Genomic DNA, 26,753 nt, shown 5'->3' on the forward strand with positions numbered 1-26,753 from the left:
GGCTGATGCACCTTTATGCCATTATGCTATTGTGCATAAAAGGAACAGCGCCACCACATGCTTGCTTGTTCCTATTGATTTCTCCCATAACGGAGGTAATTTCGGCGATGATTAATTATGCAAACGGGCGCACGGGTGGGATTGTGTTAATGAAAATTTGGGCAACAGTTTGTTGCTTTTGTTCACCAATGGAAGGAGAAAGAGAATCTGTCCACTTCTATTATGTGGGTGGCGATGTATTATATGGAAGCAACAGTACGACGACTTGCAGCTGACTCAATTCCAGCGAACATTTTTGTTGCGTTTATGATCATTAATCATGCAGGTACGCGTGAAGGCCGGAGGGCCTGGAAAGGGTACTTGCTTGCGTATCATCAATTAAGAAGCCATGTTTTATTTTCTTTTTGTGTACACTCTTGGTGTATGTGTAAGTGTATCATTCACTCGATTGCTTTATGCCAGAAAGACTAAAGTAGGTAAACCGTAAACGTGCGTAATGTTAACGGTAATTACCGGCTTTTTATGGCGGTTAATTGCCGATAAAGCTTTCCAGAATAGCAGCAGTCCGTCGATTGCGACCGTCAGTGATTGTTGTGCGTTGCTTGCGTTGTGTGTATGTGGGCTAGAACTAGCCATAGAATCTTTATGGTTGGTTTTAATCCAATGTTTTGTTACAGTACGATATTACGGAATTTTACTTGATTGCGAGCAGTTGCTGTATTATTCATTTTATGGAGCAAATTGTGTGAGTTATTTGTTACAATTTAAATAATACAATATAACTTGAATTTTCTGTGGCTCTGTGGCTGACAATACGGCAAAAAGCCGTAATCATGTAATAAAAAAAATAACTTGAATTTTGTTTCAATTAATTTAACTATTTAACCGAGTATGCCCGGGATAAGGCAAATTACAAGGAGGAAATGCCTTGCGAAAATTATAATTACTTCAGCTCTCTGTGGCTGACAATACGCAAAAGCCGTAATCATATAATTAAATAAATAAAAAATAAATAATTTAACTATTCATGTTTTTGCGGTGCCAGTTTTTATAGAACATTGTTTTATTTTGCTTGTGGTTTGATTGTTTTGCAAACTAATTTAGTTTTATGTCTTTTATCGTGTTTTAATTTCGTTACAATTAAAAAAAGTGTTCTTGTCTATGTTTGTCTTTGTTTTCATGTTGAAGTTCTTTAGTCTATTCTTTTAATAATTTTATTTTAGTTTCATTTGTTATTTTCTTTACCTAATGTTATAAATCGATATTTTGATAATAGTGTTTTTTGTAAATTAAACAAAATTAAATTGCTTTTATTTTCTATATTGTTTTTATTTTTTTACTTTTTTACGTTCTTTAAATATAGAAATGTTTAAATATTTCATTTCCTTTTATAGTCATAATAAAGGTACTTTGCAAACACAGCCAAATCTTATCGTTGTGTACGTCTTTTAGGTTGTTAGCATTCTCCATCCGTATCGTTTACGATCCAATTTACGCATTCGTTAATCATTATCACGTACTTCAGCGTGAATCATGCTTTATCCTATATCCTTTGCATCTTTATCGTTACATTCTTATGACAATCGTTGCACTTACAGGAATGGGCAAAATTCATACCCAAAAAAAAAATCAGTTTATCTGCTGGTCGTCAAACCAAACCAAAGAAAACTCTTCAAGATCCAGAATGGGAAAACGATACCTTAGCAAAGTGAGCAATGCAGCCAGAAAAAGTCACAAAAGTAAGCACAAACAAAACGCAAAACTATCGTTAAATGCCCTCCAAAGGATTGGAAGAAAGCGCTGAATCCGTTTTCTTTTATAATCCGCTTGCTCTGTGGCGCCAGCAGCAAAAGCTCCCCTTGCTGTAGCCCTGAAGGATGTGCCCGGGTGGCGTAAAAGGGAATAAACAAGTTTGTCGCATAAAACCTGATTTAGGTGAGAACAAAGAAATGCATAAACTTGTACAAAACACTTCGGGGGGTTGAGGGTTTTTGTGGGTTGGCGCGTTGTTTTCGACCTTTTTTTTTGTTACCGAAAAGGGATAATGTTTGTCGGATTGGATGGATTAAGGAAAATCATACTATGTGTGGCATGTGGAGGAGTTTCTTCCTCGCACGTGGAAGACTACTTCAGCCGTGTGTTTTTGTTACATTTTTACCACGCGACCAGACCGGATAATCGTTATCGCGCCGGGCCACTGAGGATCCCTTTTCGTGAGTGAAAGAGACTCGAGGGTGACCCTGTTGGGTTCAATAACCAAATAAATTCGCAATCAAATTGACACTGCTTTCCGTTGTTCCTTCTATCCGACCGATAGCATGGGTTGGGATTTGGTACCAGAAAATCGTTAGATTTGTGCGATGCATACGAAAAGGAAAGCAATGAGAGTATGTGTGTGTGTGTATGTGTACGTGTCAATAAAGACGCATTTTACTTGCATCTTGTGATGGTAGGAAAAGGAGGCAAAAAAATGTGTGGAAAGAAAATCACTGATTGCGAATGTCGCAATAGCGTAATAAACCATTATTCGCTGGAAGTAATAAAAACGGGACACTTTTTCCTGCTTTTCTTTTTTTTACACACCGAAAACTAAGGTTGGTTGCAGGGTGTTTTTTTTGCTCTTTGCTCAACCAACCCGATTTTCCTTCCGCTTGTAAGAGGAGCGTTCGTCCGTTAATGGGTTGCCGGTGCTAAGAAATGCTTTTCTCGCCATATTCGAAATGCATTTTCGTCTCTCATTCTACAGAATCGCTTTTCGATGTAGCCACAGTATGGCCAATGGTGGGTGATGTGATCGATCCTTCCCAGCCCTAGCTCCGTTCTATGTGTATTCGTACTTCAAGTTTCATTTTTTTGTCCCACTCGCCAAACAAACCCGTACCCGAAGACGATTGTGTTGCCCCATGAAATCACACAAAGGCACATAAATATTTATCGCCTTGCACACATCGCCGATGATGCTGACGATGTCGCCAGGAGTGAAGATGAATATCAGCAAACCAACCAAGCTGCCACCTTTCCTTTCGTGGACATTTGGTAGAAAATTTCTGGAAAAAGAAAAAAAATGTCTCTTCGATACCTTCTTCGTGAGAAAAGAATTTTCCTTCCGTGCTGTGTGCATCACATAGCTGCACTGAGCTTTTCTTTTTTTTTGCATGACGAGTGTACGATAATTTCTACGATCGTCTTATCTTTTTATCAATTGCTCGAGTTTTAAGGTGGTGATGATTATTTTGGTTTTTATTTTTCGCCTTGATATTATGACCTTGTGGCTGATTTGTTTTGTATTTTTTAACAGAAATCAAATATTGTTTTTTTAATGCAAAAATTAAAGCTAAATAATTAGCTGCATTTACTAAGTTATTTTAATTGTTAGGTTTGTTTTTATCAATTTTTAAATAACGAGATTACTTGTTGTATATTATTGTATTATGATATTATGAAAATAAAGCATTAAAAGAATATTTTTATTAAAAGAAATAAAATTGTCTCTAAAAATACATTTTTGGAAGACAAATACATTTTATTAGAGAAATGTTTTTAGCGTTACTTTACTTAAGCTTAGTTTAACTCAGAATTACTATAGCAACACTGTATGTCCAATTGCCGCACTTTAGGGGATTCCAAAAACAACAACGACCCGAAAACTCTACAGAAGATTCCACCTCCTACAACAACCCGTTGGCCATTGATGGAACGTGAGAATAAAAAGAAAAACACATTTCCTCCGGTTGGAAAAACATTTGCTTGCAAGTTAGTTGAAAAGCAATAAATGATATTGTGGTGACCAAAGAGAAAAGACTCCCCGAAGGGTTTCCCCCACACAGTGGTCATCGGGGACGGAATCGGAATCGGGAAGCGGTTTGTGAAAACATGGTAACATTTAACGAACAGATCAGAGCATAGAATGGTTCCCCGATGGTGGAGAGTCCATCAAGCCATGGACGGGAAGGAACGCGAAGTTTTGTTTGCTTTTCGGTAGCAGCAATGTCGGTCGCGCGCCCTGCTCTTAGGACGATAAAAAGTGCAATCTTCTTATCGCCTTCGGTGCGAAATAGTTCTTTTACTGCACCGGGTCCTCGCAACTGCACGTGAAGCACAATGTATGTTGCTTGTTTTTGGGGATGGAGTAGTTGTTTCACGACACCGAAACGACATTTTCGCACCATTCCTCCAGCATTTGTGTGCTGCTGCAGTTGTATGGCGCTATTTTTCTCTCTCTTTCTCTCCCTCTCTCTATCGCCAGTTTCAACTCCCACAATCGCAACCGAAAGCGTCAAACGACAAAGTTGATAAAGATTTCCCAACCCCAAATCCGTGGCAATTCTGCCGGCATTTTGAAGAGTGTGGAGAATCACACTGGCCTTGGCACACCGGGGTGCGGCAGAAAAGGAAGTGAAAGAATGTGCCACTTTCCAGTGGGAATGGCTTATTTCGGCCAGATTGGTTCTTGACGGAGTTAAGGCGAAAGTGAAGTCACTTTTAGCGATGTTGGATACTTTTTTTTTACTTGCTCCTTGCATTCTGCCCAAAACTAACCAGCTGCAAACATGCAGTGAAAGTATTGTTTTGCACTCGAAAGGAAGGAAATAAAATCCGCAAAGAACAAATCGCTTCAAGAATAGCCGGCAAAGCGGATCCACTATTGTACGGAGGGAGTCGAATGGAAAATCGTTGTTTTTGGCTTCTTTTCTTCTACTGGGATTTTTATTTTCCAGAGTTGCTTTTTTGTTCTTGCTCAGGAAATTTAATTCGGTGTGTTATTTGATGTTGATTTTAACAAATGAAAGTCTTCGCAAGCGACTATTTGATTGACTTGCGTGCATTTCATGCGCTTAGTCAACACTAACAGGCACGTACGATTTGAAGGACGTAATAATTGGATGGATTATTAAGTTAATTACAAAATCTGACAACATCTATAAAACAAGAAGCGAGAATTGTTAAATTTCTGTAATATTTTTTTTTTGCCTTTTGTTAATTGGATCCGAAACGAAAGGAGATGGGAAAGGGTTTAGGTAATCGTTTTAAAGTTACTTTTTATTTTATAAAAATCACGAGATAATATAAGCTTTGCGAGAGATCTATTTTCTATATTTGCTTGTTGTTAGTCATATCTAACAATATCTTTCAACAAGTAAACAAATTAACAATATGGCTAAATGCCGTAATAATAATTATTTTTTAAAAAAATTGTAAAAACATAAAGAAGAAAAGGACAACAAAAAGGTGACATAATTAAAAACAAAATTAGAACGAATGAAAATTCGAAAGAATAACAATGAAACTAAATAAATGACAATTGAAAAGAATAAAAATTAACAACTTCCTTTATTAATTTAAACGAATATATACAAAAAATTGAAATATAATGAAAATGAGAAAAAACATCATTTTTAGTAAGGAAGAAGAAGCAAGAGTACAAATTATTTATAAAACTTTAAAGTAATTGTAATTTTAATAATAATATATTGAGGTAAATTGAAGAGAAACCCTTTTTTGCATTTCATTTGACACCTTTGAAAATCCCACCACAAAGAATGTTATGCAAATTAACGCACCGCCACATAAAAGTGTAATGAAATTGTTTGCCGACACTTTCTTCTTATGCGCTTTGCTGACCAACCATTAAAAATGCGCACGTACTCGTAAAACGCACTGAGCGGGAAAGCGCATTTTCCCTTCCGATCGATCGGCGGAAAATCGAACATGCGGTGGATAAAAGTGTTTCACGATTTTCCACCACGTTGCGCTATTTCGCATGCAAAACTCCGGGCGCAAATGAGCCAGAAGAACACATGTAAGGGTTTTGTGCGATGGCTCGTTAGCTGCATAAGTTCTGCAACGGAAGTTTTCCGCAATGCAATGGGAAGAAGAAAATTGGCAAGTATTTTCCCTGCCCACGGAACCCTCCCACCGTGTCGGTGCGATAGCAAAAGGAAATCACATAAAAGCGATTCGATGTCGTAAAATTTCCCTATAAACGCGCGGAAAACAGTTCGTGATGGACAGTATGGGAGGGTCCTTTCTTTCGGTTTTGTTTTTTGTTGTTAAAGAACGAGAAAAAAAACATTGTCCTGAGACGTTAGGATCCTTTTTGTCTCCCGATGCTTCCCGATCGCGGGGGGGTGGAAAAAGGATCCGAAGAAAATCAATAGTGCGCGACATTACTTTTATGGTACAATAATCGTTATTGGATAAACACAGGGCCATAGTTTCTTATTGCTTTCTTCAAGAGTGTCGTATGGGTGGGCCCTTTAGCACTCTACGACCCTTTCCTCCCATGGGCCGCAGCTTGTTAACCGAACATTACTATGTAGCAACATGCAACTTCAACGGTCGCTCGCGAGGTGATGGAAACCTTCGTTGCCAACCGTTTTGGGAGACGATCGTCTATGTTTTCGTTTGAAAAATGGTATGCTGGCAGGCGACTTCCCAGAGCGAGAGAGAGAAAGAGGCAACACCATTGCCCTTTTGGCCTTTTCTGCCCTTGTCGGAAGTAGTGGCAACAGGATGGATACGGACGGAAACGGAAGCAAAGGCGTAAATTGATTATCATTGACGTAGAGCACTAATTGAATCATTCTAACTCGTCGTTCCCGCCTTCTGCCAGTAAACTGGGTTTAAGGATGGTGCGTTCATGTTCGCCTGACGACCAAGAAGCCGCTTCCCCTTCCCCGGGTTGTATCGAAAGGAATTTTGTTTTTAAAGCCGCGAACGTGCATTTTTGTGATGCAGCTACGGATGGAAGGTCCGACTTGCACGGTACATGGAAGAGGGCACACATTCAGCTGAAGTGAGGACACCTCATTGCCATTGTTACCATTAATGTTGCCATCGGTACCGGAAGCTCTTTTCTCGGCTTGTGGCCATTAGACAAGCAAGACGATGGAGTTCTCCTCTATCGTGAGTGCATCGCCGTTGACGTCAAGATGTCGGTGCGCGATGCTCAACTGTCGGGAATCGGTAGGACATGGCTGGATGCGGCACAAAATCGATTGCAAACAGGACGTGACGGATTTTTCTGACGTGCCTGCACCGCAATCTAATTTTTTTTTCCCTTTGTGGTGATGAAGTAAGAGAAATGCTATTTTTAACGTAGATCTTGTAGGTTTCTGCTCTCGACGGTAAGTCGTTGTTGTTTCGATTGGGTTTTTTTTTAATTGAAACAAATTTCAAATTGACTTAAATCGCATTGCTGTTGTTCTTAAAACAAATGTTACACTTGAGGTTTAAGAATTCATAAGAATGTGTAAACTAAAAAAAAATAAAACTCATGAGTCTTAAGTAAAACTACCTCTTTAACATACCGTCCAATAAATCATGTCACACACATTTTCACACACAAAAAACACACATTTTCAAGCAATTGTGGTCTCGCTTCAGATGTCGTATTCAAACATTAACGCAAATTAAATTGTACACATTCGATCATCCGGATGGAGTAAGTGGTATTAGTGTCGTTCTCCACACGATAGGTATGGTTCCAAATCTCTCCGCAGAAAATGGCAAAAAACTGGTTGTTTAATTACCAATTTATGGGAAATCATGTCCTTTTAAGATTTAGTAACACAAAACGTAGAAAGGATAAAGAAAAAATATATAAATAATTAATTAAAAAAACTGGAGAAAAAAGTGTTTTAAAGTTCCAAATGCCCCAAAACTTTTTCACGAACTAGTTTGCAATATCTATTTAAACATCCATTCATGGGAATATATTTTCTCTTCATGAGAATTCTCAATTACCGTGGTATTTAGCTCTTTAAAATCGAAAACGATACCGTTGAAGTTTTTCTTTTTAATGAACGATGATTTCATTCTAACGAGGTATAACACGTTCACTGCTTCACCGAATGTTATTAAAACCACGTACCAACTAGAAATCATGACTTCAGCTTTATGCACTTCCGATCGATCCCTCCTACACCGGCCAACGGGTTCGGATTAACCATTCGCATTATGAAGTGATACTCTGAGCCGAGTGCTTTTGTCTCCACTCTTGAATAGGGGGGAAGGGAGCCAATCCCCATCGGAAGAGTAATTAGTCATTCGAAACGAATCATAAAAAATAACGGACATGATATGAATAGAAAGGCTTGGGACGAGTAAAAAAAATAGTATACATTGTTTTACAAACTGTGCGCAACTGTCATTTGTTTCTCCGGGGGGGGGGGGGGGGGGGGGCGATCGATGGAAGACAGTTGGGAGAGTTAACCCACCGCTGAAGCATTCATCACTTACGGGTGCGATTGGCATCATTGTCACTTGCAGGACTCTGCGCTGACCCGGATCGGTGTTTGGGTTTTTGTTTTGTGTTCGGTTTGCATTTGGCTGTGGTCAGGCAAGGTGATACGGTGCAATGGATGGAAACAATTCTATTTATGCTCTCGGTGTGTACTGCCCGATATGCCCGACCGTGCCCCGAGTGGTCGTTTTCGAGTGTGTCAATCAATATAGGGGGCACCCATTGGCGAGTGTCCTGCCGTGCATTCTAGCTTACAGATTACCCCACGTATGGATTGGACGGATGCCCAAACGACGGCAAGCGACTAGGCCGGCTCGTCTAAAAAGCCGCACTTGAACGTTTTGAGAGCGCTTGTTGTGGGTGATGACGATGTCAATGCGCAATCCCTGCTCTAAGGACCAAAATAATAGTCCAGATTGTCCAGCATGTCGTGTAGGTTTGTGTGTGTATGTGTGTGTGTGTGTGGATATGCAGTTAACAATATAAATAAAATCCATATCGTTCACAACCGATCGTCTGGCCGTGCACCAGCGTCCGGTTGTGGCAGGTCTATTCAGCAATTCCCACACAATTGCTTACCTTGCTCCACCTGCTGCGAGTTTTATCCACTTGAAATCAATCTCAATCAGGCCAATTTCGATTTTGTATCGCACAGTTAAGGGATAACAGAGTGTATGAGGTTGAGAAGGGAGAGAATCCTGTAAAAAGCCTTTAACTTTTGACCCATGGAATGATGCCAACTTCAGGCATGCTTCAGGTATGTGTATGTACACATGTTATTGTCCCTTCATTGGCACTCACTCCCTCAACTTCGGTTGGTGGCATTATTTTAACTAACGCTCCCAAAGTCATCATCATTTGTGGTGGACACAAGTTGTGTGTGTGTATGAGATTCAGGATATAAAGCCAACGGTGTGAAGCGTTCGCTTAGAATTTGTCCGCCAAGAGCACTTAAAAGCACGTCGTTTATTGACCGATGTGACAACTATTAGTTGTGCTGTGTCTTTCCACCGGTTCTCCAAACCGCGCGATTCCATCACCTTCACCTGCCAGCATTCTATTTCTGCCAGCGACATACCTGGTAGGCATTTTATTCGATAATCCTTATCGGACAGTAATCGGTTCCCGGAACACATTTTATCACCGCACATCAAGGTATGGGAACATAATGGAACATGAGCCGAGAATCGGTCGAAGGATCTAATGGCTTAAGGGTTATTTATAGAAATCCCATTCAATCCCGTGCTTTGGACAACCGGTCAGTCAGCACCAAATGGGTACTGTTTGTGAAAATTCTACAATCAAAGTTGTTTGTTAGGTCGTTTTGAGGTGAAAATATCGTAAACAGAACGTGTGTATAAAGGTGACAATTGCTTTCAATTGAGAGCTTAAAGGATAATCCCTAATAAAGCAGCATAAGACAAGGATTTGTGGAGTATCCTTTCTGGCGGTACACAGAGGAAATGGACCAGGTTGACCATTATCAAAGACTTATCGATACGACGTATTAATTGAATAGAATAAATGGACATGTTGACGTATTGTATGATTTGCGTTACTTGTTTTGAGCCTATTACCCTCCTTCTACAAAGTCTCGCTCTAATCTCATCGCCAACCAAAGGCAACCGCTCTGTCGAACATGAGAAGGTTGAATTGCTTTTTGAACCTCTGTTCTCCAACTCCAATGATCGGATATCCATTTACTACTTGTTCCACCGGGAGTACTGTGGTAGTACTGTGTGTGGTCAGAATGCTTTCATCAAACAATACCGATAACTTCACATTCCAAACCGACGCAAACACTAAATGGACCACAAAACAGACCCGAAACGGCCCATATTCGTAGAGCTTCCGTCGTAGCTTTTTATGATCAAACTCTCGAAAGGGCAAGTCGTCCAATTCGTACGATACGCAAACTGGCTATGCTTTTTTGACATTTTTTTTTTGGTTGATTCGTTAGTTTTTCCACCGTCAGAAGTTGCTCCCTTTTCTATTTTGAACAGTATCCAAAGACCTAAGATCCAGGGTGAAAAGGATATGCAAATCGGTGTGTACGGGTGAATTTATCGGTTTTTTTTTGGGATGTAGACCGACACGCCATGATACCACTCTCTGTCACTCCATCTGGTTGTGATTTCATGATGATTCGCTAGAGAAAGGATGATTGCCAAGGATAGAGATCGTTGGATTTTGTGATTTGACCGTTAACACCAACCCCGTCTAATGTCGGGTAAATCCCTGGAAACTGTTTTAATAGTGTTTTAGCATGTTCCAGCTTCCAATTCTGCTTTATACGCTGCCAAACTATATTGGCAAACCGTTGGTGAATGTTGTCGTTCGTTTTAGTGTTCTTTTGAACCATTCTGAAGGGTGGTTTTTTGGATTTCTCCCTTCTTACTTTCTGCTCTTGGTCATTCGATTCTGATAGAACTTTTAAATTGTTCAATCGAACTGAGACTTTTGGAACTGGTTTCAGGGTGCTGACATTGGTTTCGGTATCACTAATCGAGTGTCGGTAAAAATTCTACCCTCGATAGGACCATTTTTAACAAGACGAAAGACTAAAAAGAGAACACTACCTTTCCGCTTGCTGCAATATCGTTTTGTTCCCGTTTCTTCCCATTTCTAGTCATCGTACATCCGCCACTTTAGGCAAAAAATCATTGAACCAAGGGCGGAAATTGTTGCTGAAAGCTTTTATGATGTGATTTCCGCCAAATTCCGGGAATGAAAGTCTACCCATGTTGTGTCACCGGATGTTTCTGACAGGATAGATTGTGATGGTGTAACATACAACTAGAGAGACACTGCTATTTAAGATACTACATACTTACATACGGTTGCTTGGAAGAAAATTTGTTACTAAAATTACCGTAGATGAAGGGAAAAAAATTACAACGAACATAACAATAACTCGATAATTTAATCGTTTCCAATCATTCCTTTCCCTGGTCCGATGGCATGAAATTTATTAGCTCGCTTAAACGAATCAATTAAAACTGCGTGCAGTTCCGGGGCTGCATTTAATTGCTGTCGGTGAAATCTCCCTTTGGGCGGTGCCCGATGAAGAAACCTGGCGCCAATTCGCGTCCAGTGTTGACTTGTCGAGGGCTACGGTGGGGGCGGTTCATGAACTGGCTTCGGGAGACAATTCAATTAAGACCGCAAGTGAGCACGCGAAGATAGAAGGAAGGAAAAATGTAACGCCAAGCGAGAAGGACCTACCAATTCCCGAACGCTACCAGTGTGGCAAGTTGTGAAAGTAATTGACACGATGGTCGGATAGACAGCAACGACAACAAACAAAAAGGATGCAAAATGAGGAAGGTAAAGCAACTGGTTGTGTGTTCCAATGGTTGCCAATTGATCCACCCGGAAGATGGGGACACTCGGTACCATAGAATGTGTGTCTGTGTGTGTTGGATGGTAAAAGGACACGTACGAAGAGACAGAGTGGCTTTTTTTTACTACTACTCACTACTACTTTCTATCGTTTCGTTTCAATTGTGGCGGCGTAAGTCCTTGTTCTTGGTATGTTTTCGTTGCTCTTGTACACGGTGACTAACTTGCAAAGACTGATGGTCATAATTCAATTGCGAAAGAATTGATTCCCCGTTTAGTGGTTGTTCATCGGAGAAAGATAAAAAAGACGGGTGTTGTCCATCGATGCCGTGGGTCGGTTTAGGTGGATGGACGAAAAGGTCAATTCCCAATGGTGGTGAATCGTTCGGCTAGACACTTTACAGATTGGCATCAGAGCTTTTCATCTACACCATCCTCATTTCGCTTCTAGTAATCGAGTGAAAAGGAGTAAGTAATTTTTGACTTTGCTTTGAACTGCTTTGGTGCCAATTGGTTTGTTTTGCTTGTCCGTGAGTGGTCAAATTGGCAGTTATTGGCTACTATGTTACATGAGTTTCTTCACTGCTGGTTGCAATAAATCCAGCTAACTTGTTGATATGGCTTCCCCATTGAAATGTTTCTAGATGAAAATGTTTGGGCTAAGATTATCGTTTCAAACAACCGAATTCATTGTTCTGTTGGTAAAATATTGGGAAGGACAAGATGGGTTAGCGCATGCTGGAAAATTTTTACTTTCCGGTTTGTGGATGCCAAGTCAGAATGGCCGAGCGGTCTAAGGCGCCAGATTTAAGCTCTGGTTCCCGTAAGGGAGCGTGGGTTCGAACCCCACTTCTGACAGAAGTTATTTCAGTTCATGGATAAAGTTGTGTTCACTTTTGTGAAGATATTTAATTTAGGTGCGTTCTTGCTTGCAAAAATAGTTTGTAAAAAGTTATTGTATTGTAGTAGCTGTGGGTTCAATTAGATAAAAAATTAATGACTGCTGGTTCATTTAGGAAAGAAAATCTGTTTGTTTTAGTAAGAAATATTCAAAAATATACAAGCAGGGGTTTGAAAAATATAAATCGATTAGCAACAAAGTGTTTTTAATCAACCTATACCAGTTTTGTTTTTTGCAAGTATGAAATAACTGTTTAATCTATTCCTTTATATTTTACATCTTTATATTATAATTTGAAGTAATATAAACATAATGAATCTTAAGTTACACAAGCTCTAGTTTGGCAAATAAAAAGTTACAAACTGCATTTGAAAGTGAAAAATGTTGATAATAATTGTTGCGGAAAAAACATAGAATTTTTCAGAATACAAAGTCTTTTTAACGATTTATCGTTTTCGAAAAGAATGCCTTTAGCACATTTTTCAATTTTGTTTTTGAATGAAATAGAAGTAAAACGAATGAGCAATTCATTTTATTGAAAAAAAAAACATTTACGATCGTTAACTGTTTCAGCACATTTGTTGCAAGTCGTTTGTGAATCACGGTAGGTTGTCGTGTAACACAGCCAGTTTGTCGCGTAACGCTTCTCTGTAACGCTGTGACTTTTTCTGATTCAAGAGAGCGTATGCGCAACAGAGCGCATAGAATTGCGACGCAGAACCTGTAGTGTTGCTAACGTCATGTTTCACAAGCGGGTCCTGTGGCGCAATGGATAACGCGTCTGACTACGGATCAGAAGATTCCAGGTTCGACTCCTGGCAGGATCGAAGATGAGAAACTTTTTTTCGTTTTTCTTTTTATTAATTCTGAAATACTTGTTTGAAAATTTAACAATTTCGTTAATAATATGTGTTTTCCTCCCTATATTTACAGCAAAGCTATTTGATGCGCTATGGATATTTGGAAAAATCTAACATCGAAACGGGCAATCTGCGAACTATTGACGAGCTAGAGTCTGCGGTACGAATGCTTCAGGTGAGTTATTTACTGTTTTTAAAGTAATATCATTTTGTAACATATGTTCCGGTGTATTTTTTCTCCTGCTTTGAATATCATTAGTCATACGGTGGTCTCAACCCAACGGGAACAATCGACGACGACACACTGGAACTGATGCAAAAGCCACGCTGTGGTGCACCGGACGTGTCCGATTCGTTAGATTTCCTACCCTCGATCAGCATACGCGTGCGACCCCGGATCCGCAGATACATCATCCAGGGCCAGAAGTGGCAAAATCCCATCGTAACTTGGAGGTAAGAACCTTGAGATGGAATAACTAAACCCGCTCCGGATAAAGCGCGAAAGTGCGTCGCGTGCGCTCCGATACTCAATTTTATTACTTAATTAAATTAAAACACAATCAACCTCGTAACTGATTTGGAAAAGTGGCACTTTTCCCCTTGACGTGCCGCGCGTCATCTCGCTTGACAGGAACAAATTGGCAAGCATCTCCTGTTTTGGTGTGCGCGAGTTGTCAAGCTATCCAAGCAGGATGAGATCGGGGGTTTAGCTTTCCATCTGTTTACTTAACATTTTAGGAAAGCGGATGGATGACGATGCTGGATCCAGTGCACGATCCAATGCACTTTCCTTGGATGTGCGCGATGTAATTGAACTGCTAAAGGAAAAAGGGTTTTCACCCTATCGTGGGTGGGGGTATAAACGCTTTTCCCCTGGACCTGGTCCCGGAGGTGTGGGAGACCAGTCGAGACAGCTAAATCGAATTGACAAGTTGAGTGATTTTGTTTGTGCAGTGCTCGCGCGCTCGTCCTCGTTTTCATCTTCCGGTGCTAATTGTGCGCTTAATGAAGTACGGATAATTGACATCCTCTTTTCGGGTGGTTGAGCGGAAGCCATCTGCTTCTGGGGTGTTTTTTTTTTTGCAATCGCAAACAACAGACCGCGCCAGTCACTTGCTTGCTTGGACGAGAGCCGAAAAGAAGCTACGGTACGGTAGGCTAGCGAGAAACTCAAACAAATGTACCAACCGCTAGCAGCTCCTTTTCTTCCTGTTGGGGTTTTTAAAAGCACCAAACTTTAAAAGCAAGTCCAACACTCCTTTCGTTGGTTGTCTTGCTTTTTTTCACCCACTTTCTTTGGTCATCAAGTTTTCCTCCGATTTATCCTCTGAAAGCTGAGACTTTGGAATCTTCAAAACTAATGCCCAGACGCCAACTGTGGGACGCCTTTTTGGTGCAACTTGGTCAACCACCTGTTGGATTAGTGGCGTTTGGGGTTTTCGTGGCCTGCGTTCGGGGATGTTCCATACACAGATGCTGTTTTGTCTACTTATTGCCTTCTAAGCACGCTGGCTCGTTTAACGGATGGACTCACGTTTTGTCGGAAGACTATCACTGCTCCGAAGTCTTTTAAAACACTGAATCCATGCAACAGCTGGTTCGGAAAGGTCCCACCGCCCTTCCCCCCGTGTATACCCTTTTTCACCATTTTCATTTACATCACGTGCAGAAGAAAGAACCACGTCACGTGGAGCCACGTGCCCCAGTATGTACGTTTTGTGTCGCTAGGGATTCATCGGACGTAAGATACGTCCGCTTCAGGCCGGTTGGTGTGGGTTTGACATAGTTTGTGGTACTTTTTCTTCAACAACAAAAAATCGTAACTGGAGTGTGGTTGAGATGCAGGTAAGGCAGTGGTCACAAACCGGACCGGAGCGGGGAAAGCAATTGTTTCTGGCAACACAAAACCAATGAATTGCTTGCCGCTGCATAACATATCTTCATATCCTTCCTTGCATTTTGCACCCCCAAAACACCACATTTCACGGAAACCTTCAAGTGAAAAATGTGACAACTTAACGGCGGTTTGAACGGAGGTTTAAGTTTATGAATTGAACCCCCCCGGGGGGTGGAGGTAGTAACTAATGCAGCAATATGCATTGTGGTGGTTTGGGAAACGGTACCCACCCAGGAAGGGTGGATGATAAAAGGTCAAAACTTTGCCGTTAACGAATACTTTGGTGAACAAGTGTTTTCTTTAGTGTATTTAGCATGAGGAGGGGTCCTTCTGGGGTTTTGGTAAACATTTCCAAATGCAGTCGTGTTTGCAAAACCGGTGGAAAAAGTTTTGCTGGCTGTGGGTTGCGTTTTGCGTAATTGTTTGGAAATGTTATGATTGTTTTACGTATGGTTTTGTTTCACCTTTTCTTGTTACTTGGTTGGCGATTTCCTGTGTGCGTTTCTGTGATATTTTTTTAGATGGCTTCACAGTGACATTCGTTGATATGGATTGTATGGATTTAAATGCGTTTTTTAGAATATATTTTTATGTTACAATTTACTGGAAATGTCAAAGTAGAATAATGATTAATTAATGCATTTCATGACTCATTAAAAACTATTAAATTATGATTTATTTACTCTACTAATTTTAAGTAATTTATAATCATATTTTCACATATTTACGCCTAAATGTAGACTATTGAGAGTATGGAAGATACGATTCGATTCTGATTGCAATTAAAAGATTAAAGAGAGATTAAAAAAACTATGTAAATGGCTAGAATTAGTCTAATGCCAAAAGTCTAATGCCTATTTCAAAGCATTTTTTATTTTGTTTCATTTTTATAAATTTAAACAATGTTGTGCGACTTGAAAACTGGAATCATTATTATTCATTATTATCATTTTTTTTATTTTTTTTTATTTATTTTTCATTATTCATTGTTGGAATCATTATTGCAGTTAATATATTTTTTGTAGTTTGAGTAGATAATAGATTTGCGCTGCTTTAAACAGCGTAACAATCTTTTTCGAACTTTATTTCTTTCTTTATGTTTTTGTATGTTTGTTTAACATGTTGTATTCCTGTATTGCTTAAATTAACTTACTAATAGCGGTTTAATTTATATAAATAGCAGTTTGTTCATATTTCTAAATTTAAGTGTTTCAGAATGTTTGGTCAATCTAATCTTTTCAAAAATAATAAAATTATAAATATATGATTTGTTTCATCTTTACAAGCTATTTTTCACTAAAGAACGGTATATTTTATTTTTCGCAAGGAAAAAAGTGTTTTCTTTCTATTTATCAAGGTAGTTGAATTTACATTTGATACAACAAAGAGTGTTTATAAGAAAAAAAATAGATTTTGTATATTATCACTTAAAAATGTTCATAATTTCTACTTAAAACAAAGATAACTAGCGGATAATTAAAACATTTTTGCCAATTAAACTTTATTTCATGATAACAACATAACATATTAGCATATCGCCTTTTTTTAATACAAGGTTTTTTAAATGTTCGACCCTATTATTTTTTAGTGCCAATATCGATTTTGAGTAGATACGTGTGAAATATAATTGTCAATGGCTTCCGAAGTAAAGGCCTGAACGAGTGTTATTTCAATAATCGGCAATAAAAAAATAGTCCACTCGAAACGATTGTTCTACATTGGATTGAGTACTAAAACTAAACCACCTCCTGCCACCTTCGCATGCCTCACCCCACTAACGCTCACCCAACTCACCTTGTCCGTGTAGCAATGGGTGGCAGCGTTAACGTCGAAATCGAATTTTAATTTCTGCGCGTTCCATATCGACTGTAATTAGATTTCGGGGGGCGAAAATCTTCTGCTATAAGCATATTTTCCATTAAGGCACACACCCACACATAGAACCCGGTCGTCCCGTCACGCGGTAGGGCTTTTTGGAGCTGGGCTGTTCCCTCGGTGTCCCGATGCGACCGAAGCGACCGAAGCGACCGAAGCAATTTGCTACTAATAACAATAATTAATATATAATGTAATATTATCATCTTGTCGGAGGACTTTTCCTGTGCCCCATTTCAGGTGGTTTCCCTGCAACGAAAGTCGTGCACTAGGTTGGCACTCGGCTGGCTGTTGCATTCCATCTTTGTCGCTTTTCTTCGCCAACTCTGGCAGGGTTTAGCATCACTCCCGTGGGACCAATCTTCGGTAGCAGCTGCCGCATGCAAAGGGCAGAAGCTGATGCAGGAAACCAAGAATGATGGGATTCGACCTTCTTATATTGATGTCGGCCTGGGCATGTCGGTCCGATGGTCTGACGGCCGGGAGTGTCCAGGGCTGCCCATGGGAAAATGCTTTAATTGCTTTCTGTAGCATTCGTTGAAAGCATTTTGTTGCCTCATTGAAACATCCTTACCGTCCCGAAACTGTCCTGTGGGCTAACCCCTTACAGTTATTGGTGTGAATTTTTGGGGAGGACCTTCTTGGACAGCTTAGGGGAGTCTTCCCTCGTGATATTTGTGTGCCGAAAGGCATGATGAGGAACTATCTTTAATTCTGGGAAAAATTTAAGTGTAATCATCGCGACTAGTGCCTGTGTTGGTAGTTACTATCGAGTTAGATTATTGTTTTGTAGAGAAGAGAAATTAATTCTAATTAATTGTATTATAAATATTGGATGAATAATGCAATTTTGACCTGCTTGCTATATTTAATATTTTGGGAAATGGATGAAATCTAAGATATCATTATACTCCTATGTTATTCACGTTATTTTTGCGGAAAAATGGAAGGACTCAAACACAATATAATAGAATGCCACAAAGTAGTTTCGAAGGATGCGGAAAAATTCACAGCTCTTTTGAGCAGCTGCTGAGATCAGTATTAAATTATTTCAATAAGATGAAGAAGATACAAAAAATGAAAAAAATAATTTGATAAATAGAGCGTATAACTCTCGAGAGCGGTTCATTACAGATGAAGGTAGAATCCCTCAGTTATCCTAAGTTAAAATACTAACGATAGAAAAAATAGTTGAACGTAAAAAAGTTATTATTAAGAATCGACATTTTTTTTGTTCGAATAAGAATTGAGTCTGATCAGTTTTTCAATCGAGAACGATTTTTACGATAGCAATTCGATTATTTAACGTCAGAATTGTGCTGGGTTACAACAAAAAAGGAATTTTTATAACTTTCCTTGGACGATGTAGAGCCTTTCACCCAGAACTCAACAAACTTTTTTTCAGAAAATACATGGTTATCTCATGTCGGGACAAACGAATATAACTTTAGCTTTTAAGATGAGCTAGGTTATTCCAGGATCTTGGCTATTTTTTCGATTCCCATTCCCAGAAATTCCAAGTTGCCTTGTAGCCTTCTAGCATTACTGCCTCTAGTTATTTATTTATTTATAATAAGGCTGCAATACAATTAAAACTCGAATGGGACGACTGTATATACCTTTTCACTCCTAGCGTTCATTAGCCGTCAACGGATGAATAATAGGAGACTTTATTCCTCTATATTACCAGCATTTGTTATTCGTTGTTACACTATAATCACGAAGGTCTTGACCTATAATACCCTGGGATTTCTTCTATCTTTATCTTTATCAACTTTAATTTACGTATAGTTTAAAAGTTTAAAATACCTACTGTTGGATTGCTTCGAATAGGATTCGGTATATGGTCCTATTATGTGAACGAGCGGTACCACTACTCCTACACCATTGCGTCTATATTTATCGTAACTAAAATAAATTTATTAGACGCAGATTAAAATAAAGTAGTTGCTCCACAGCTTGTTGAATAAGCAAGCCACCTCCTTTTTCATCCAATCAATGTCAAACGCAGATTAAATTCGTGTTCATCACACTCTTGGCTCAACAGACACGTGGCATAGCACACGATATCGCGCATACCTTGCATCGCATTTTATAACATAACAAACAAGGAAATGAATTGGTACAAAAAAAGGTTATCCTTCCGCATTAAATCACAACACGATGAACCAAACCGTCCATTCTCCTTGCTCGCTTTCAAAACTGCGTTACCTGCCCAAGCCACAGTCAGCCATTGCAGAATGGTTGATGAGTGGCCTAATGGATCGATGGATCCACTCATGGGTTGGATCTCTACCACCGCCACCCATCCATTTTCAATCAAGAAGCAAGAAAAGCAACAGGTGGAAGGAAAAGCGGCGGTGGCCACCCTACGGTTGAAATAGGAAAGAAAAGCATGTTGTTCGATGGGACGACATTTTCCGGCTCTCGTGTGGTTGACATGGCCCGACTTATGTCAAACCGTGCCTGGGTGCAAGTGTTTGTATGTGTGTCTGTGTGATGCTCCCGATGACCTAACCCATTCGAAGGCATTAGATGGATTTTCATTTTATTAGATTTACGGAAAATGGTTCGTGCGCGTGATCGTCGCGTTAGGGTTGAGAGTGTTGGTGGGTAGGTTGTGGATATCGAAAAAAAATCCTGCAAAACACACGAGGACACACAACCGATGACATCCGAGTGCAGAATTTATGGGGTTCCCCTACAATATTGTGAGGTCGCGCCCATCACTTCATGGGGCCGTACAATTAACCTTTTTTCCTCCCGTATTACTATCCCTCTGTCTCCTGTGTCCTGGAGTCTCGAAGTAGAGAATGGTAAAATTTATATCTTTTACGATTGTGTACAAGTTTCACAAAACCGACCACCATTTCTAAACTTCATCCCCCCTATTTTACCACCCACATTTTCCCTAATGGCAAATGTCAATCCTTTTAATTTCATCACACACTTTTCCATTGTTGTCGTGTTATTCCTCATCTACAAACCGAGTTTGTTTGCACCGAGTTCTTATCCCATCAATCCTGGCAAACCACAAGGAAAAACACAAAAGAAAACTAAGACTCGGTGTATCGTGGCTATGTTACACTAAAAACCAGCAGACTTTTAGTAGTTGATTTTCTCGACAAAAGCTCTACAATTTGCGTGTCTGTGTGTGAGTGAGCATGTTTCTCGGTGGGAAAACTATCCATTTCCGTTCGATGCCGTTCGCCTTCACGACACTTTGCCCCCTAGCGTCGGGGCTTTTTTGTTTTGTTTTATTGACCATCACACGAACCCGTCGAAGCGCACCCAAAACATTTCCTTCTGCTCTTCCTTCCGCCCAACATCTCGCAGTAGTTGTATCGTTTCAGTGTGTTTTTGCTTTTATTAATCTCTCAGACGTGATACCATTACTCGGTCGGTTTCATTTTCCGGTCGCCCCGTATCCTTTGAGAGAGGTTTTGCCCTTTTCCGGGTGGTAGACATATGCGGGTGGAAAGCAGAAAAAAATAAAAACCAAACGACTGATTGCAGCAGAACCATCCGTCCGACCACGGGACGGATCGGTAGCAGCAAACGAGGGAACGAGAATTGGGTCGGGGCAAAAAAACCATTAGCAGTTGCAGAAGGTGTTAGCTTTTTGGCACCCGAGTACGGGTAGCAAATCTAATGTTACAAACACATATCGGTAGGTTGTTGGTGGTGGTCGGTAGTGATGGTGCTTAAAATCAACGAGATCATTTACGATGCAATTCGAACGCGGTTGTTGAATTTAACCACCGGGCGTCCCCATTAACCATGCTAAAAGATTTTGGGTTCTTTCGGTTTTTGTGAAGCTCGTACTGATTTGCCACATTTTCTATTGTAAATTTGGTCTGTAGTGTGCGGACCTCTCCGTGCATACGGATACCTAGAATCCAATTTTATTAATAAAATTTAAGACAATTTAAAAAAAAAATATTATTGAAATTATGGATTTCTTAAATGAAAACTAACTTAGAATAAATATTCTTAATTTGGGTAATATTTTTTCAGTAAATCTTCATTTATTTGAGCACTACAGAACTTCAGATCCTTGAATTACTAAGTCATTTATATTGTTGAACTGACTGTATTGATATCCTCATATTTTAGCATAATTAAATTTTCAGATTATTAAAGAAAATAAACTTTTAAATTAAAAGAGAAAAGTTTTTATTATGAATGTATTACATTCAAAATCATGGAGAAAAATGTACTTGAAATTGTAAATAAATTACATTACAATATTTTCTTTTGAGAGTTGCAAAAAATCGAGTTTTTGTTACCGACTGACATTTCGTCAACAACCATCGAAATCCAAGAAACTTACACTTGCAGCGCCATATTTTCATTATATTTTAAATAAATGGCCCACATTAATAAGTTAGAGCAAGTTTTTCTGAAAATTTGACTCTTTTTTGAGTGCAAAAACAAAACGAAATAAATTCAAAAATAATAAGCGCAGCGAAAGAGCTAGTGATGTTTATGTTAAAAGCATGTAATGAATATTTCAAGTTTTTGGTACCGAATAGCTAAACATTGTATCTAGAAAAAAGTATGTTGGATTTTGAATAAACTGTGGCCAAAAATTCAATTATTGCGAGAATGTTTATGTGAAATCCAATTTTTTTAAACTTCAATCTTTAAGGTTTGAATCTTGAAATAAGAAATATATTGCTGATTTTTTTGTCCTTTTTAACAATTTGAAAAGTATATGAAGTCCTTGTATTATACATATTCTTCTTCTTATTGTTATGTCAATCTATTTCATATGGATACCAACACTTCTTATGCATTTTAACAGAACATGTATTTAACGTTCTTTTTTAAATATTTCATTCGAATGTTTCTTTATAAATTATATCTATTCGAGGAACTTTCTTTTAAATAGTATGTTAGAGGAAAGGAAACTCTTTTTGCAAATAACAATTATAAATGCAAAATTGTACATAATCAAATGCCAAGACAAATTTTACATGACCTTAAAGAAACAGATAATAGTTTTCATTACACGATGATGGCGGACACGGAAACAGCAACAATCAAAATCCGCCTTCCGAGCAAAATAAATAAAACAGCGGATGATCTGATGAGCCAAATGGGTACAGTTTCCTGTACATGTTTCGGTACCGCCGCGAGACTGGCGCGCACGCTGATGTGCATTAAACGTTCGGGGTGCTTCATACTTACGAAACGCTGCAACGAAGACACCGGCGCGTCGGTGGGCGTTCCATAAACGGGTACGCTTTAGCATGCAAATCGCTTCGAAGCAAATGATGCCCGGCCCGGCATTTGTAGCCGTTTTAATGCCGCTAAACATTACCGCTGATCCGCAGCATGATGGCGCCCTGCAGTTGGGGGCGTTGATCCGCCGAGGCGCGTCTAAAGATTAATACCGGCGTCATCGTTGAACTGTGTGGCGCTTTGAAGGTTCGGTGTTCGAGGCTTACGCCATAAATGGTACGCTTGATGAGCTGTGGAAGCGAAGGTGCCAGTGAGGTGGTGCATCCTTTAACCGCTTTTCCTCGCTTTTCGAATGTGTGTGTATGTGTGCTGGGAAGCTGGAAAGTTGTTGTCATCATTGTCATGACTACTTTGCGAGCCACGGTTCCACAGCATCACCGCCCTTGACAAAGAACGAAGACGAAAGCGAAGGCTCCAGCGCTAATGATAATGATGCCAGAGAGCATATTATCACACCGCGGATACGGCTCGGTACGACCGGCATCGCCCAATCTCTGCGCGTGTGAATGTTGATGAATCACAAACGGATAGAGACGGTGCTTAAGTGTATTTTTGTCGCTCAGCCGGATTGAGGCGGTCTTACGCTTCTTCATTCCGAAGAGAGGAATAGTTACAGGAAATGTCTTTGATTTTTAACCATTATACTAAGCGGCGAGCAATGGTGGAGCATTGGAATTGAGTCACCAAGTATCACCGTATCCCTGATTACTTGCTGATATTATACCGCAGCTTGGCCGCCCTGTAATCGACGACATTATTGAGGGACAGACAACAACAACAGCAACAACGGACAACAGTCATTCATTCATTCTTTGGTACATTCGTACGCCCACCTTTTGCTCATGGGTACGTTTCCCTTCGTTCGATGAAAATTACATCTTCACTGTGTCGAACCGTGAGTGTTTTGTGCAAAGTTGATATGAAAAGAAAACACTCACGAACCACGAACCATATTTTCAACACAGTGTCTCTTTAGGGGTGGCGCCGATTGAACCCAAGTGAGACAGAGAAACACTGGGAGGGTGGAAAACAGATTGTAATAAAAAATAATAATAAAAAATAATGTTAAATAGCGATGATAAGATGTGGCCCAGAACAGGGATGATAAACCGGTACGACATGGGGGTGGTGGGAGGAGGAAGGTTGCGGGGAGGGGGATGAATGACAAAAAATATGTATATGCATATTGTAATTTACTACCAAGTTCGTCCCCACATCAAGCACTTCGCCGGGCGCAGCCAACACCGTTTGTACGGGCGGCTATCATCGCTGTGTTTGCGCCTAAATGGCTGCAATGTGGATGCGGGTAAGCATACGGGCAGGGGCGTTCGCCCGTTTGCCACCGGCAAGCGCGTGAGTACACTTGTTCGTAACGCTCCGTTAGCGTTATGACTCTTTCGGGAGGGAAAGTATTTCATTAGAATTTTCATCGTTATCATCATCATTATCGACCGGCTCGAGATAATATGGCTGGTGAAGGTGATAAGCGAAATGCATTGCCAGGGTAAAGAGGTTTTTGGGGTTTTTGTCGTTAAGTTTAAGAAAACCCTCGAGAAAATGGGGACATCGTAACGCGTGGAGTTGATTTGTTGCAATAAAACAATATGGAGTAGCTGGCGCCTGGGATAATGAATTGTTTAACCGACCAAACTGCTGTAAATGGAAGAATGTTAAAACGAATAAAAATATACAATAAAACATACAAAATGAAGGGGCTTTCAAGATGCTTTGCCAGAAAGTGTTTATCGACAAATTTATCCATTTAAGTAAATTCGTAAAACATTACAATTTGGTTGTGCTTAAAATTGAAACGTTTGCTGTACCGTCAGCGTTTCATTAATGAAAAAGGAAATGAGCATTTAAGGACATACAACCTCACGAAACGGGGGTTTCAATTGTACACCAAAAGTTCCACTTCACATGGTTTGTGGTTCGTTTTCTCGATTTTTTTCTTCTCACCCATCTCGTGCTTGTCACCTTTCTCAAGGGGCGAAAAGTTACTCGTGTGCACTTAACTCCGACACACATGCACAGTACTTTTGGCTGAGTGATGACGAAACACAAAACCACTGGGAAGGAAAAGGTGTGAAAATGGTGGTCGAACAAGAAAAAAATCGTAAACATGCAGAACATGTATATGGCGGTAAAGTTTTTCCTTCTGGCTGTCTGGGTTGTTTCTTGTTTTCGGGAACATTTACCACCGGAACCCGTTGCGTTTGAAACCGAGAGTGTATAGTGCTTTTTGGCTTTTGTTTTTTTTGCTGTTGCAATATGGAGAGTTGAAAGGTGAAATTTCGAGTGACATTTTGCCACTGTTTCAAAATAGTTTTTATGTGGGAAAAGATTGTATTTTTGTTTCGTCTTTTGTTTTCATAGAAAGGAATTTCAGCGTGTAGGAAAATAGAGAAAATAAGTTAATGTGTTCCTTACCAAAGGCCGGAAGAAAAGCGGCCCATTCGGATGATGTAAGAAAATCCAGGAAAAAGCGATGACATTTTGCCAAAAAAAAAATAAATTCGTCCTTGAATGATGGGACACTTTGTGGTGGGAGATGAATGTTGCTCACCTGATGCTGGAAAAGGTGGAAATCCACTTCATGGAAAATGTCAACACGGTAAGACGGAACAGCGGAACACCACACCAACGCAATGGTCTGAATGGTGCTGAAAGCGAAGACATGTTTCTTGCGGCTGACAATAATTGCTGCGCGGAGATTGAAGCGGGAACAAGCGAATTGGAATGGGGTCAGCACAACACGGCATTAATAAAAATGCAGTGAAAAGGAAAATAGTTGAAAAAAAGAAAAAAAACACGCCATCACATTCCGTTGTTCCGTACTATTGTGAAAGTGTGCGCCTGGAAGGTATACAATGTGTGGTAAGGAAGAAGAGGGATTAGCTGTCAAAACATGTCTTCCTCATTCAGGACATCTTGTCACGGTCAGGGACGAAATAGATGGAAAGCGGTGGGGAAAGGAAAAAAGAAAACACGAAGGGGGACATACTCGCGATGTATCATGGTGGTTCATTTTTCTTTTTTCTTTTTTGTATGTGCCATGCCTTTTGTATATGTCATACCCAGAAGGATAAATAATTGAGGAGCTGCTAAATATAAGCAAAAAAAAACAGCCCTTGCACGACATTCGAACGATTGGCTATCACGTGAAAGTGGGATCACTATTGGCAGATAGGTCACCAAACAAAACGAGAGAACGAGAGAGGCTGGAAGGTGGACAAAATTTATTACAAAAAAACCATCTCAAAACATTTTGGGGGCTTTACGGCAAACGTTTATTTGAAAATGTAAAATCATTCACACCCCAGGGGGGAGGTTGCGAAAATTTAGCTCCAAAAACCCTGTCCAAATGCCTGTCACCAAAAGGCTTAAGAAAGGATTCGTTCAGGCCTCTCGTATACGACAATATCGCGGCCCGATCATTGGACACACGTTGGTTTTCGGTGTTACGTTCGATGATTTTTCCCTTCACGGTGACCCTCATCAAACCGAAAGCGAAAAGTCCTTGACGCCTATCTTCCATTGTGAGCACGGAGCAACAATAACATACACCCACCTACGCCGGCTTCTGAATGGAGGAGAAAGCCAACCCCCATTCCTGTTTACCTCGAAGAAAAGTAAAATTTATGGCACATCAAGGTGCTAATCCTTTTCGGTGCTAAACTACAAAAATACATTCCAGCCTTCCCTGGCAAATCCTTCGTATTTTATTACAAATAGTTGTTTATGTGTTTTTCCTTCAGCTTTTGGAAACAATTATTTTAAAGACCCACATTCAACTACCATCTTTTCATCCTACTCGGAGAAGGGAACAGTTAAAAAGAAGGGGAGCCGTTTTGGGAAAAGGTTAAACAGGAAAACTCAAGTGTGAACGATAAATTTCAATTTCGAGCTACGCATATGGGAAGGATTAATATCGACAACGTTTTGAAGAAGGATCTAAAACACACGTCCCCATACACACTTGTCGTGGACACGCAAAAAAAAACCGACCTGAAGACAAATGGCGCTTTTTTCGGTGAAAGGCCCCCAGGAGTGATTGTTCCGCCCACGGCAGTGCCTTTTGACTTTTGTTATCGAATAGCAAATAGTCCGGCAAAATAAAATGGACAGAAGAAATGCTTTTTCCAAACCGGCAAGAGCAACAAGCGCGCATAGCCCAGTGACGCCTCGGTCCAACGTTGATGATCTATTGCGGTTGCTCATAGTCCTGTGTGTGTGTGTGTCTGAGCGAGTGAAGATGGTGGGATTAAAGAATTATGGCAGTAAAAATTTTCACAACAAAGGCAATAAAGTGCCAGGGAAAGGGAAGCCGGCCATTCCATTTACAAGTGCGATACAACTCAATTAAGGATATTGCGCTTACCGAAC

General features: G+C 40.0%; 1 protein-coding gene and 2 non-coding genes across 4 annotated transcripts in view; all 3 read left to right on the forward strand.

The window, feature by feature from the left end:
* The window catches only part of LOC125770157 (matrix metalloproteinase-2), a 287,900-nt gene that overhangs the window by 69,934 nt on the left and 191,213 nt on the right, over positions 1 to 26,753 (forward strand). For both annotated transcript variants that reach the window (XM_049439501.1, XM_049439500.1), the window contains 2 exons: positions 13,422 to 13,523; positions 13,608 to 13,801. In XM_049439501.1, the coding sequence (XP_049295458.1) occupies positions 13,422 to 13,523; positions 13,608 to 13,801 (296 nt within the window). The remainder of the gene's footprint in view (positions 1 to 13,421; positions 13,524 to 13,607; positions 13,802 to 26,753) is intronic.
* Positions 12,362 to 12,445, forward strand: Trnal-uaa (transfer RNA leucine (anticodon UAA)). Its single transcript has one exon. It is a non-coding gene; the product is annotated as a tRNA-Leu (tRNA).
* Trnar-acg (transfer RNA arginine (anticodon ACG)) lies at positions 13,243 to 13,315 on the forward strand. Its single transcript has one exon. It is a non-coding gene; the product is annotated as a tRNA-Arg (tRNA).

This window comes from Anopheles funestus, chromosome 3RL, assembly GCF_943734845.2.
Source record: "Anopheles funestus chromosome 3RL, idAnoFuneDA-416_04, whole genome shotgun sequence".
In the NCBI taxonomy this organism is placed as follows: domain Eukaryota; kingdom Metazoa; phylum Arthropoda; class Insecta; order Diptera; family Culicidae; genus Anopheles; species Anopheles funestus.